The sequence below is a fragment of the Myotis lucifugus genome, unplaced genomic scaffold, assembly GCF_000147115.1.
Source record: "Myotis lucifugus unplaced genomic scaffold, Myoluc2.0 scaffold_510, whole genome shotgun sequence".
Taxonomy (NCBI): domain Eukaryota; kingdom Metazoa; phylum Chordata; class Mammalia; order Chiroptera; family Vespertilionidae; genus Myotis; species Myotis lucifugus.
In genome coordinates, this window is record NW_005871558.1 from 636426 (window position 1) to 647669 (window position 11244).

Genomic DNA, 11244 nt, shown 5'->3' on the forward strand with positions numbered 1-11244 from the left:
GGGCCTTAGTATGTCTGCTGTGAAGGTGAGGACACAGACACAGGTCAGTTAGGTTCTCAAGGTCAGAGAAGGTTCCAGGATGTGAGCTGGGAACACAGTGGCCGGTCTGGAGTCCGGGCTCTTCGCTGCTCTCGCGACCCTGCCCCTCAGTGCCAGCGCTGAGGTCAGGAGGTCAGCGCTGTCAGCAGCCTGGGGGCGGGGGGGGGGGTGCTGCTGAGACCTCGGAGGCAGCCTGGGGTCCGGCCCCTGCACCGCGGCTCACTCTTTGACCGCCACTGCGGCCAGGAGCCTCGCATTCCGCTTGCCTACGGAACAAATGGCCCACTGAGTACTTACTTCCCTTCGGCCGAGACCTTTCCCTCCCTCTTGGCCTGATAGGCCCTTATTATCAACCGTTAGAAAGCCAAGGCTGTTCTGCATGGGAGACGGTGGGGGTGCGAGGAGGCCGGAGGGCATGGAGAGTTCAAGGAGCCGGAGGAAAACTCCAGGCATTGTTCTTGCCCGGCAGCTCGGCCCTGGGCCTTCCCAGCTGTTAGCGTTCCCAGATGACACTGTGTGACACTGGCTTCAGCTCTTCCCTGGCTTCTCGAACTCCAAGCGTATGCGTGCAGCAGGTGGGAGACGGCCAGCCGCAGATCTGAGCAGAGACGCGGAGCGGACGCTGCCCAGGGCTCTTGCTGGAGCCCCGCAGCCCATGTGTGAGTACCCAGCCCCCGGGCGGGAGGGGCCAGCCCGGGACCGCTCGCTCAGGGACCAGCCGGGAGGGTTGCCCCCGTCGGCAGCAGCTTTCTGTCCCCCCTGCGGATGCTGCCTCCTCTTCCTCCTCGGACCTGGACCTGGTCAGCAGCTCCCTGGCTTTGGGATTGGCCACCGGAGGAGGGTCTTGCTTTTCTGTCCTCCTCCAGCTTCCGGGGAGTTAGTTGTGACCCCCTCCCACGTGGGTGGACAGGGCCTGTCCCTGGGCCTCCGCCTTCTCCGAGCAGTTTAGCTGGGCCCTGCGCTGAGCCTGCGGAGGCACGAGGTGAAACGGAAAGGCACACGCTTCCCACCTGTGATCCTGGGGGGTCCCTGCTCCTCCTGCCATCGGTTCAGAGCATCCACACTCATGTAGGAGAGGTTTCCGGTCACCCATGCACCCAGCCCCGCACCCCCGGCCCTGCTCCTCGGCCCTGCGGTCAGCTGAGTTCGGTGCAGACGTGAGCTGCCACTGCCGCTTCAGGGGCCTCCAGGAGTCAGAGACCTTCCTCACCTGTGGCGGCGGCGGCAGAGATGTCGTGAGCACGCAGGCTGTGCAGGCCCCGGGCCAGGTGCCGCGGGAACACATCCAACCAAACACCCGCCCGCACGGAACTGCTCGGCGTGGTGATTCCCCTTGGCCCCTTGACAGCTACACCCGTGACATTTAGGGACAGAAAACAAGATGCAACCGGTCGGGCAGAGAAAGCCACGCTGCCTTTCCGCGGCAGCGCTGGCCTGCCTGGGGCTGGGTGGCCGCCCTCTGTCCGGGCGCAGCTGGGACGCCTGCCTCTGGTCTGGGCTGTGACCTGGGCTGCCCGGGCGGCTCTCAGCTCCTCTCTGGACACCTTGGGTGTAGATGGAAAGGCCGCTGTTCTCGCTCAGCCCACGGGGCCCTCCCCTGGAACCGTCCCTGACGGCGGCTTCGGCTCCTGGGCACGGAAGGGCACTTGGGGGAACTGTGTGGTGGGGGACGGGCTGCCTTCCCGGCAGCGTTCCGTTTGGCATACTTTCCCCTGAGTGCTGGGCTCGGGGAAGCAAGGCCGGGAGCCTGTTGCCCTCTGTCCTGAGCCTCGGACCTGCACCCACCCTGGGAGGTCTCCCGGGAGACACCAACCAACCCTAGCTGAATGCCTGGCATGGGCATGGCTGGGGCCCGAGGTGCCAGGCAAGGCCAGAGACCATGGCAGTCCTGGGCGCCTGTGGCTAGGGCAGCTCTGGGTTCTCTCTGGGTTCTGTGCTGAGGAACCTGGAGCTCCTCCCCCCACCCCCCCAGTATCTTCAGGCACAAAGAGAGCCTTCCCGCCTCCCAGCAGCGGGGCCAACAGGAAGAGGGAAGATCCCCACGCCAGGGCTGTGCCTGCTTTGCAAGCGCTCGCCCGTCTAAAGGGGGAAATCCTGTTCCTCACGTTCCCTGCTCCGTGCACTTGTGGCTTTTCAGATTTGCTTATCGGTGGGGAAAAGGGAAAGACACTTAACATTTGTTGAGTGTTGGCCGAACGTGGCCCATGCCCTGAACGCGTCCCCCCCGTGAGCACGCCCCACGGCGGTCTTTCCATCATCGCCTTGCTGACGAGGAAGCAGATTAGAAAGGTTAACCGAGTTGCAACAGGCACGCAGCCTGAGCCAGTGGGTTTCTTCCTGGACTCACCAACTGTTGCCAGTGTGTGCCGATGTTTTCTGGGTCAGTGAATTATATTGCAGGACTCATATCGCAGCACCTCCACGTTCAAGGGAACCTGTGTGTTCAGGTATGATTTGCTCCCAGGGGCCTGGATGAGTGAACTCCAGGGCTGTGTCCTCTTCCTAGCGAGGGACACGGTATCTGTCCTTCCTGCGTGCAGCTGGCACCATGGAGTGTGACCCATGCTGGGAACAGGTTATGGGAACTTCCCTGGCCCCCAGGAGGTGCTGCAGGGGGCTCAGGCCCACAGCGGAGGCCTGGCCAGTCCCCTGTGCAGCGGCTCAGCCCTGAGACGCCGTGACCTCAGTGAGTGATAAAACCTCTCAGAGCCCTCGCCGCATGTTAAGGTGCCACAGGGCTGCTGTTTCTCATTGTGCAGCCAGCAGTGAGCTCTGCAGAGAAGGTCAGTCATCTCAGTGGTCACTCTGTCTCCACAGGGACCCTGAGTAGTAGGAGCAGCTCATGCTCCAACTAGGAAATGTGTCCTCGGGGAACAGGAGAAAGTCAGGGCCCGGCCTGCGCGTTTCCTCTCGAGGCCGTGGCTGTGGCCGTGGCTGTGGCGGAGGTGGAGCCGGCTCCCGGATACGTAGAAAGCGGCTACTCTCTGCGTGTAACAGCGTCGTCTGTGACAGCTACACACGAGCTGCTGACGAGCCCTCTCTGTGTGCCGGTCTGATTCTCATTAGATCCCAGAGCAAAGCTATGAGGCAGATATTACCTTCATTTCATAGATACGGAAACCGGGGCTTAGAGAGTTTAAATAATTGGCCCAGATTGCACAGCTAGTAGCCAGCAAAGCCAGGATTTTAGCCGAGTATATCGAATTCAAAGACTCCGGGGGGGGGGGCAGTCCTGGGTGGTAATGGGCTAAGCCGGGAGTCTGGGGTGAGAAACGGGATGGACGAGGAATTAAGGGGGTAAAGATCAGGGCTGTGGAGGCGGCCGGGGACATCGCCTTTTCCCTGGCTCTGCCCTTTTCTCTCCTCTTCCTGGTCCAGGTCCTATAGGGTGTCCCAAAATTCACGCAAGAAGTAATTTTGATAGAAAACACAGGTTTATAATTAAAAATTGTAAATTTTTATTGATTCATAAAGTATACAGTATAGGGTTATGTATGGAATAGCACATCAGGTAAATGGCCTCCACGGCTTTGCTGGCACATACGCAAAGCCGTGGTCTTCATTGGTCTTCATTGGTCTTCACTGTCCCTGCTCCTGGGCCATCATTGGTACTTGGTAATGCTTATCAAATTGAAGGGATTGACATCAAAGGGCAACAGATATTAGAATCTGATTCAATTAACCAAGTAAAATTAGGCTTTTATTTTTTGTTGTTGTTGTTGATGCTCACGCAAAATTCAAATCTTGCGTGAATTTTGGGACACCTATGGGTCCCTTTTCTCCCTCTCCCTCTCCTCACCTTCACCCTGCTGTGCTACTGGCATTTGGTGGGTAGAGGCCGGGGAGGCTGTTACCCATCCCTCACAGGGAAGCAAGGAACTTCCCTGTCCAGAGTGTCAGCGTGGCCGAGGTTGGGAAACCCTGATGGCCGAGCCTGGGTTTCAACCTGCTTGGGAGGCTCCGCTGAGAGAATATGTGAAAATACTGGATGCAGCTGTGAAGTGTTCACGGGCACCCAGTTCCTCAGGCATCAGTCGTGGTTGTGGGCATCCGTGCCCGTCAGTAGTGTAGCTGCTCCCAAGGTACAGAGCTCCGTGATGACGAGGTAGACGGGCATGGGCGTGGGAAGGAGCCCGAGGGGTCCCAACAGGAGCGCTCCTCCCGTTAGGAAGGGTCCGTCACCAGCAGCCACACGCGGAGGCAGGCTTCTTTCTCTGTCACTTCGGGCCACGGGGTGAGACCTACGCACGTTCTCCGTGGCCCTCTCCCTGGTTCTGAGCCGCCGCGGGAGACGGAATGCGAGTGGTTTGCTGAGACTTTCTCTCGGTGAACCCATTACAATTGTTAGTGGTTTCGGCTTTTCCCTGTCAACGTTCCCAGATCCCTCGTTCTGTAACCCAGCGCTATGTTTGCCAGTCAGAGGCTTCCAGAATCCAATTTGGCAAAACACGGGGCAAATATTTGCCCATCTTTAGTCCTCTGACCGTTCTCGTGTTCTCTGTGCTGTCTTAAAGGTGACTGGCACTGGGTTTTTGAACGCATAGTTGAGTTCTTTCATGGCTGCCTTGAAGGCGAGGATCGGCAAGGTGTGCTCTGAGGACCCCCTGTGCCTGGGCCGTCAGATAATTTGAATTCTCTAAAAAGCACCAGTGTGGGGCTTTATGGGTAGACTTGAGTTACCCAGGAAAGAGGAATAAGATACAAATCAACTAACGTATGCCTTCCGTCTGACCCATGATGTCAGCCATGACCCTCCGATGGGGTTGGTCCAGGTGGTCACAAGCAGCATTTTAATGAAATAGAATATAATTCCCTGGAATAGGAATATTAGAGTGCATTGCAGAAAGCAGTAGTAAGTACTGTTTTGTGAAACTGCTGTCTTCGGTTTTGTGTGTGTGTTTGAGAAAATATTGGCATGTCAGACTGCTTACAACGGGTCACAATGCAAAGGGCTGGGAGAGCAACAGGCGAGGGTCTCCACAGACCCGCGTGGACATGGCTCTAACATCTGGACGTCACGTTCTAAAGCAGTGGCTCTTAGGGGTCCCTGATGTCTGAGAGAAAGAGGCTCTCGGCCTCCCTTGACTGTCCAGTGTAGACCAGCCAGGAAAAGGCCGGGGGCAGGGTGGGGGGCAGGATGGAGGGGCCCGACTGCTCCCTGAAGCCCCCGGCAGTCTTAGCGACGCGCCTCCCCGTTCCCATCAGTGACTGTAGTCCGGCATCTGGGAAAGCAGGGCTCTGTTGTCCAGAAGGGTCTGGTGTGACTGCCGCCCGGAGGCTCCCTCGTCCCTGGACGACAGTGGTACCAGGACCAGAGGCTGCTTTGTCCCTGACCAGCGAGCTCTCTGACAACCAGGCCTGAGGCAGCTGGTCAGGGATTCCAGCTCAGGAAAGAGCCCCCTGGGTCCAGGAGAAGTCGAAAGCCATGCACGCAGGAGCCAGATGTTGAGGTTTTGTTGTCTGCTCGATGTTGGTGCCTGTCAGGGAAAGCGGAAGAGGAGAAATGAGGCAGTGTTTACACCGAGCAGAGTTGTCTCTTTAAAATATTTTTCTTAAATATATTTTTATTGATTTCAGAAAAGCAGGGAGGAGAGAGATAGAGACATCAATGATGAGAGAATTTTGATTGGCTGCCTCCTGCACGCCCCATACTGGGGATGAAGCCCACAACCCGGGCATGTGCCCTGACCAGGAATCTAACTGTAACCTCCTGGTTCATAGGTTGATGTTCAACCACTGAGCCGTACTGGCTGGGCTAACATTTTTAATTATTGATTTGAGAGAGAGAGGAACTTTGATGTGTTGTTCCACTTATTTATGCATGTGTGGGTTCATTCTTGTGTGTGCCCTGCAACCTTGAACCTGCAACCTTGGTGTTTCAGGATGATGCTCCGACCAACTGAACTCCCAGGTCAGGGTAAAGCCTGTTATTTGGCTTTTAGCTTCATGGGCCTTTACCAAGGACAAGAAACTCAGCAATACACCCGTGGAGCTGAGCTGGGATTCAACCCTAAGCCACCTGGCTCCAGTCCACTAGGCTGCCTCTCAGGATGACTTAAAACTTAAAACCCTGCTTGCCTGGCTTTTTAACTTCTTCAAGTTTTCCCAAGGCCCCCACCCAGCCCAACTTTCCATTTGGGTAAAAAGAACAGGTTTTTTTTCCTTCCCTCTTACCTTTGTCTTACTTCCTTTCTTTGTCTTCCTTTTCTCCCTCTCCCTCTCCCTCTCCCTTGAACCTGGATATTGATACTGATATTGATGTTGATATTGATATATATTGGGCAGTTCTACAGTTGAAGGATAAAGCTCTTGAACTTGAACGGCAGGCTCCCTCCGGCCGGTGGTGGCTGATGGACTTCCTGTGATGGTGGCTCAGAAACGGCCAGTGCGCTGAGTGCCCAGACCCCAGGCTCTGGAGCAGGAGGTCGGGTTTGGCTCAGCAGCTCTGTGGCCGGTGGGGTGGGGGGAGGTTGGGGGGAGGCCGGGGCTGGTTGATGTTGAGGATCCCAGGGCTGCAGGACGGGAGTGCTTTCTTTAGCAGCTTGCCCCTTGAAAAATGACTTCCACTTTCCGATGTATTTAAAGAAGCTTTTGAACTTCTGTTTATGAAATACTTTCCCGCCGTTTCATGTGACTTGGGACACAGCAGCTGGGATGATGTTCTTTTTACCCAAATGGAAAGTTGGGCTGGGTGGGGGCCTTGGGAAAACTTGAAGAAGTTAAAAAGCCAGGCAAGCAGGGTTTTAAGTTTTAAGTCATCCTGAGAGGCAGCCTAGTGGACTGGAGCCAGGTGGCTTAGGGTTGAATCCCAGCTCAGCTCCACGGGTGTATTGCTGAGTTTCTTGTCCTTGGTAAAGGCCCATGAAGCTAAAGACAGTGCCTTGCGCATAGTAGGCCCTTGGTAAGTGTCGACTTCCCCCGGCCTGTTGTCCTTGTCTTCCCAGGGCTCTTATTTTTGGTCACAGGCCATCAACCAGCAGATCATCCATTTGGGCTTCCACAGGTACCTGGGGGCCCAGAACCGAGAGTACTTGGACTCCGGGTGGGCTCTGGGCGGCCCGGGGACCCACTGAGAACTGCCCTTCAGGCTCAGGGCTGATGCAATCTAGCGCGGCTCCCACACCTCTTCCGTGTTTGTTTTGGTTTGGGGTCATGAAAACTGAATCCACAAGGACGCAGTGGGGAGAAATGGAGGCCAGGCACACGGAACACGTTTGGAAGCAGAGCTCGCGCTGTTGATGGCGTAACAGACAGCTTGGCTCCGTCCCCGAGTTGTAATCTTCAGGGAACGTGGACGCTCGGTGGGAACAGTTTCCTTGAAGACATCAGTCTTGGGGTTAGCCGTCTCCTCTCATTGTCCCTCCGCTGGAATGATGTGCTCTGCTCTCCACGGGGCCAGATGCACTGGCCAGAATACTGCACGCTGGTGGGAGGATACCTGCTCATTCGAGGCCCTCCCCTTCCTGCTGTCGATTCAGGCCCGGCTATGGCTACGGCGCTCACATACATTTGGGGGATTTTCGGGGGATTTTAGAATAACTGCCTGCTCGGCGCGCAGAGCTCCCCAGCGCGTGGCCACCGCCTGCCTCCTGCCCGTGCGTCACAAGCCTTATGCTCTGAGCTTGGGAGGAGAATGGAAGAAACTGATCTTACAAACACGTGTGAAGTTAGTTCGGGGAAGAGAATATGCATCCTTACCCCCAAAGAGAACCAACGAGGCTTTAAAAGGTGTGTCCAATGTGCCGTTGTAACCGTTGGGAGTGTACCGCTCAGTAGCATTACGTACGTTCACACTGTTGTACCTGATGTTCGCCGTCGTCTCCAGAACTTTTTCATCTTCCCAATCGAACGGCTGTCCCCATTCAACACGGGCTCCCTTCCTGCTGCCCCGGCCCCGGCAGCCGCCGTTCTGCCTTCTGTCTCGGTACGTTCGACGGCTCTAGTACCTCCTGAAAGTGGAATCACAGAGTCACCCCCTTTGTGACTCAGTGATGGTGGACAGTGTCTTCCAGGTTCACCCGTGTTGTCCACGTGTCAGAATTCCCTTTTCAAGGCTGACGGGTATTCCCTGGCACGGATCCAGCACCCTCTGTTCCTCCTCGGTGAGCACTTGGGTTGCCGCCACCTCTTGGCTGTTGTAGGAAACGGCTTGGCCGGTGGAGGCGAGGCCGGCTTTCTCTGCCTCCTGTGAGGTTGGCGAGGTGGAGACCCTGTGCCCCGCGGGAGGGAGGGAGGGAGGGAGGGAGGGAGGGAGGGAGGGAGGTGTGTGCGGGTGCCTGTGTCCCTCTGTCTGTCTCAGTTTATGTAAACGGGGTGTAAAAGCCCTGTCTTACACCCAGAGAAACTCTCCCTGCCCCCCCGGCTTGTCAGCAACTTCTTGATGGGAAGGTGCACGGGAGGCCCGTGTGAGCCCCACCCTGAGGGGGGGGGGGCAGGTGCCCCCCCCTCCCGGTCCTGACGGCCCAGGTTTTCACTTCTCAGCAGCCCCCCCCCCCCCCGCACCCAGCCTGTGCCTCCTGTACCGGGATGGCCTGTTACTGTAGCCCCGCGGCCGTGGGGGTGGTGGGAGGTCCCTGTAGCCTGGCAGTCCGGGGCCAGAGCCAGTCCTGTAATTTCCTGGCCGTGTGACGCTGGCCCAGTCATTTAACTTCTCGTAAGCTCGGTCTTTGCATCTAAGGGGAGGTGTGTGTGTGTGTGTGTGTGTGTGTGTGTGTGAGGTGGGGGGGTGGGGGGGCAGGAAGGGGAGAGAATGAAACACAGCATACCAAAAGCTGTTAGCCCAGCACTGGGCTTATGGCATACATTTTTAAAAAGACGTTAGCCCTGGCTAGTGGCTCAGTGGTTAGAGCAGGTTCTATTCCTGGTCAAGGGCGTGTACTTGGGTTGCAGGTTCACTCCCCACCCTTGGTCCGGTGCACGTGGGAGGCAACCAGTTGGTGTGTCTCTCGCACATCGATGTTTCCCTCCCTCCCGTCCCCCCTCCCCCTCACTCTTTCTCTGGAAAGCAATGGGGAAATGTCCTCGGGCGAGGATGAACAGAAAAATAAATTTAAAAAACCTTTCTACCTTTATTCTCCCTTCTCCACCAGACGGTGAACACGTTGCCAGGGGAGACCTTGTGTTTCGCTTATGTGGCTCCCCAGGCCTACACTGTGTGGAAACGGTAGCAGCTGCCCGGTGAGGGCTCGTCAGCCTTACCGTGAACACAAACGTGAGACAAAGGCCAGGCCCCAGCAGGGCTTTTCCGCAGTGACCCGAGCGGCAGGACGCCCGGGGTGCACGCAGGCCCCGAGGGACCGCTGAAGGGAGCGTGACTTAGTTGGGTGGGTACGTTCTGACTTGTTTGAAACACAAGAACCCAGTACCGGCCTCATTACTTGTTGGTCATCACCTTGTCTGTACGTGGAGTGCTTTTCAAAGATTATTCGTTGGAACTTTACAAACAGGCCAGTTGTCCGATGTCTTGGCAAGAAAAGCTCTCCCAGTGGCTTCAGGCGTTTTCACAAAGCGAAGTGCTCTCCTTGGAGAGCTGTTTTGATCAGAGTCTCCGAGGGCCCGAGGGGGGCGGGGAACTGACTCAGCCCCGTCCTGACCGAGTCCAGACACCAGTGAAGTGGGGGGGCTTGTGTGCTGGGGGAAATTGAATGGTTGGTGATGGGAACAAAGAGCGTTCAAATCCTTCTTTCTGGACCCCCTCCCCCCCACCCTCCCCCAAGGGCACCTGTCTGGTTTGACCAATGAATCCTACCAGCCTCCGGGCGTAGTTGGGGGCTCAGGCGGGGAGAAGGGCACAGCGAGCGTTGTTGGGGTTCCCCTCGCCAGGGGGAAGGCAGGGAGAAGGTTCCAGCACCAGAGCTCTGCGTGGACGGGACAGGCTGCGCCACTCACGGCAGGTGGCCCAGCTCCGTGGTCCTGAGCAGCTGAGGAGCACGATGGGCTCCTGCTGCCGTCAGGGCTGCCTGGGCCCCGAGACCCCTCCCCTCCCCTTCCCTCCCCTCCCCTTCCCTCCCCTCCCCTCGTGGCCTTAGTGTTTATTATCCAGCAGGACGGGGTGGCTTTTCTCTTCATCTCACCCACGTGGGGCTGTTCACCCTCAGGAAAGAGGCAGATGGGGAGCTTTCTCCTGTGTCTCAGTAAAAATACACAAGAACTGAAAGGGTTGCTGCGGAAACTCCCTCGGCTGGTCCTGCAGACCCTGGTTCGGGGCAGCTCTTCCCATCCCTGCAGGGGTTGGGGGGCTCCTGGGAGGTGCAGGGTGGTGCCCTTGGACCTCGGTCTTTGTTGTCTTGGCCACAGGCCACACACAGTGGCCCTTCAAAGTGAGGCGCCCAGGCTGGGGGTGCTACCCAGGCTGGGGGACCCGCGCCCAGGCTGGGGGTGCCGCCCAGGCTGGGGGACCCGTGCACTGGCTCCTGGGTGGCCCTGTCTCTGTGCCAAGTGGGGTCTCGGGAGGCGGAGGTGCAGGTCTCCGGGTCAGTGGGGCTGGTGGGACTGGGCTCAGGGCCTCCTCAGCGGTGCTGGCCGCAGGTCGCAGGGCCAGAGCAGATTTTGTCTCCGAGCTCACGCACCTTCCTTGACTGTGGGCACCCGAGTCCCATGGAGTAAGCTGCTCCCGGGACAGGAGGCGGAGTGTTTCCAGGCCGCCCTGCGCCCGGGGGGGTGGGGGGGGGCAGAGACGGGCCGGGTGTCACGTGGGCCCGCGGCAGGTGGCACATAAGACCCCAGGCCCGACCGGCCCCTTTCGAGGCCTTGGTGGCCAGTAGGTCCTGGGTGAGATTAGTTTGCCTCCAAGGCTGGGAGCCGTGGATCATGCTGCCCTAAGACCTCCCGGCGCGAGGAAGGCGCGGCTCCTGCCTCCCGCCGCCTTCGGCCCCATGACCCCTTCGCTCAGTGACCAGGGTTGATGTTGCTCTGAGCGTATCGCAGCCGAGTGTAAGTGATGCCGTAAGAAGACACTGTTTTGCCCTGGACGAGCTCAGTGGTTAGAGCGTGGGCCCACAGACCAAGGGGTTGGGGGTTCGATTCCCAATGAAGAGCACATACCTCGGTTGCACGTTTGATCCCCGGCCCTGGTTGGGGCGTGTTCAGGATGTTTCTATGTCTCTCCCCCCACCCCCACTTATCCCTTCCACTCTCTCAAAATCAATGGAAAAAATATCCTCTGGTGAGGATTGAATGAATGAATGAATGAATGAGAAGGTTCCA

At 57.7% G+C, this 11244-nt stretch overlaps 1 protein-coding gene across 1 annotated transcript in view; it reads left to right on the forward strand.

Moving 5' to 3' along the window:
* Positions 1–9700, forward strand: part of ITPKB (inositol-trisphosphate 3-kinase B) — a 42407-nt gene extending 32707 nt beyond the window's left edge. Inside the window, 1 exon segment of the mRNA XM_006109868.3 lies at positions 9129–9700. Coding sequence (XP_006109930.2) covers positions 9129–9206 — 78 coding nt within the window. The 3' untranslated portion in view covers positions 9207–9700.
* The last annotated feature ends 1544 nt before the right edge of the window (positions 9701–11244 follow it).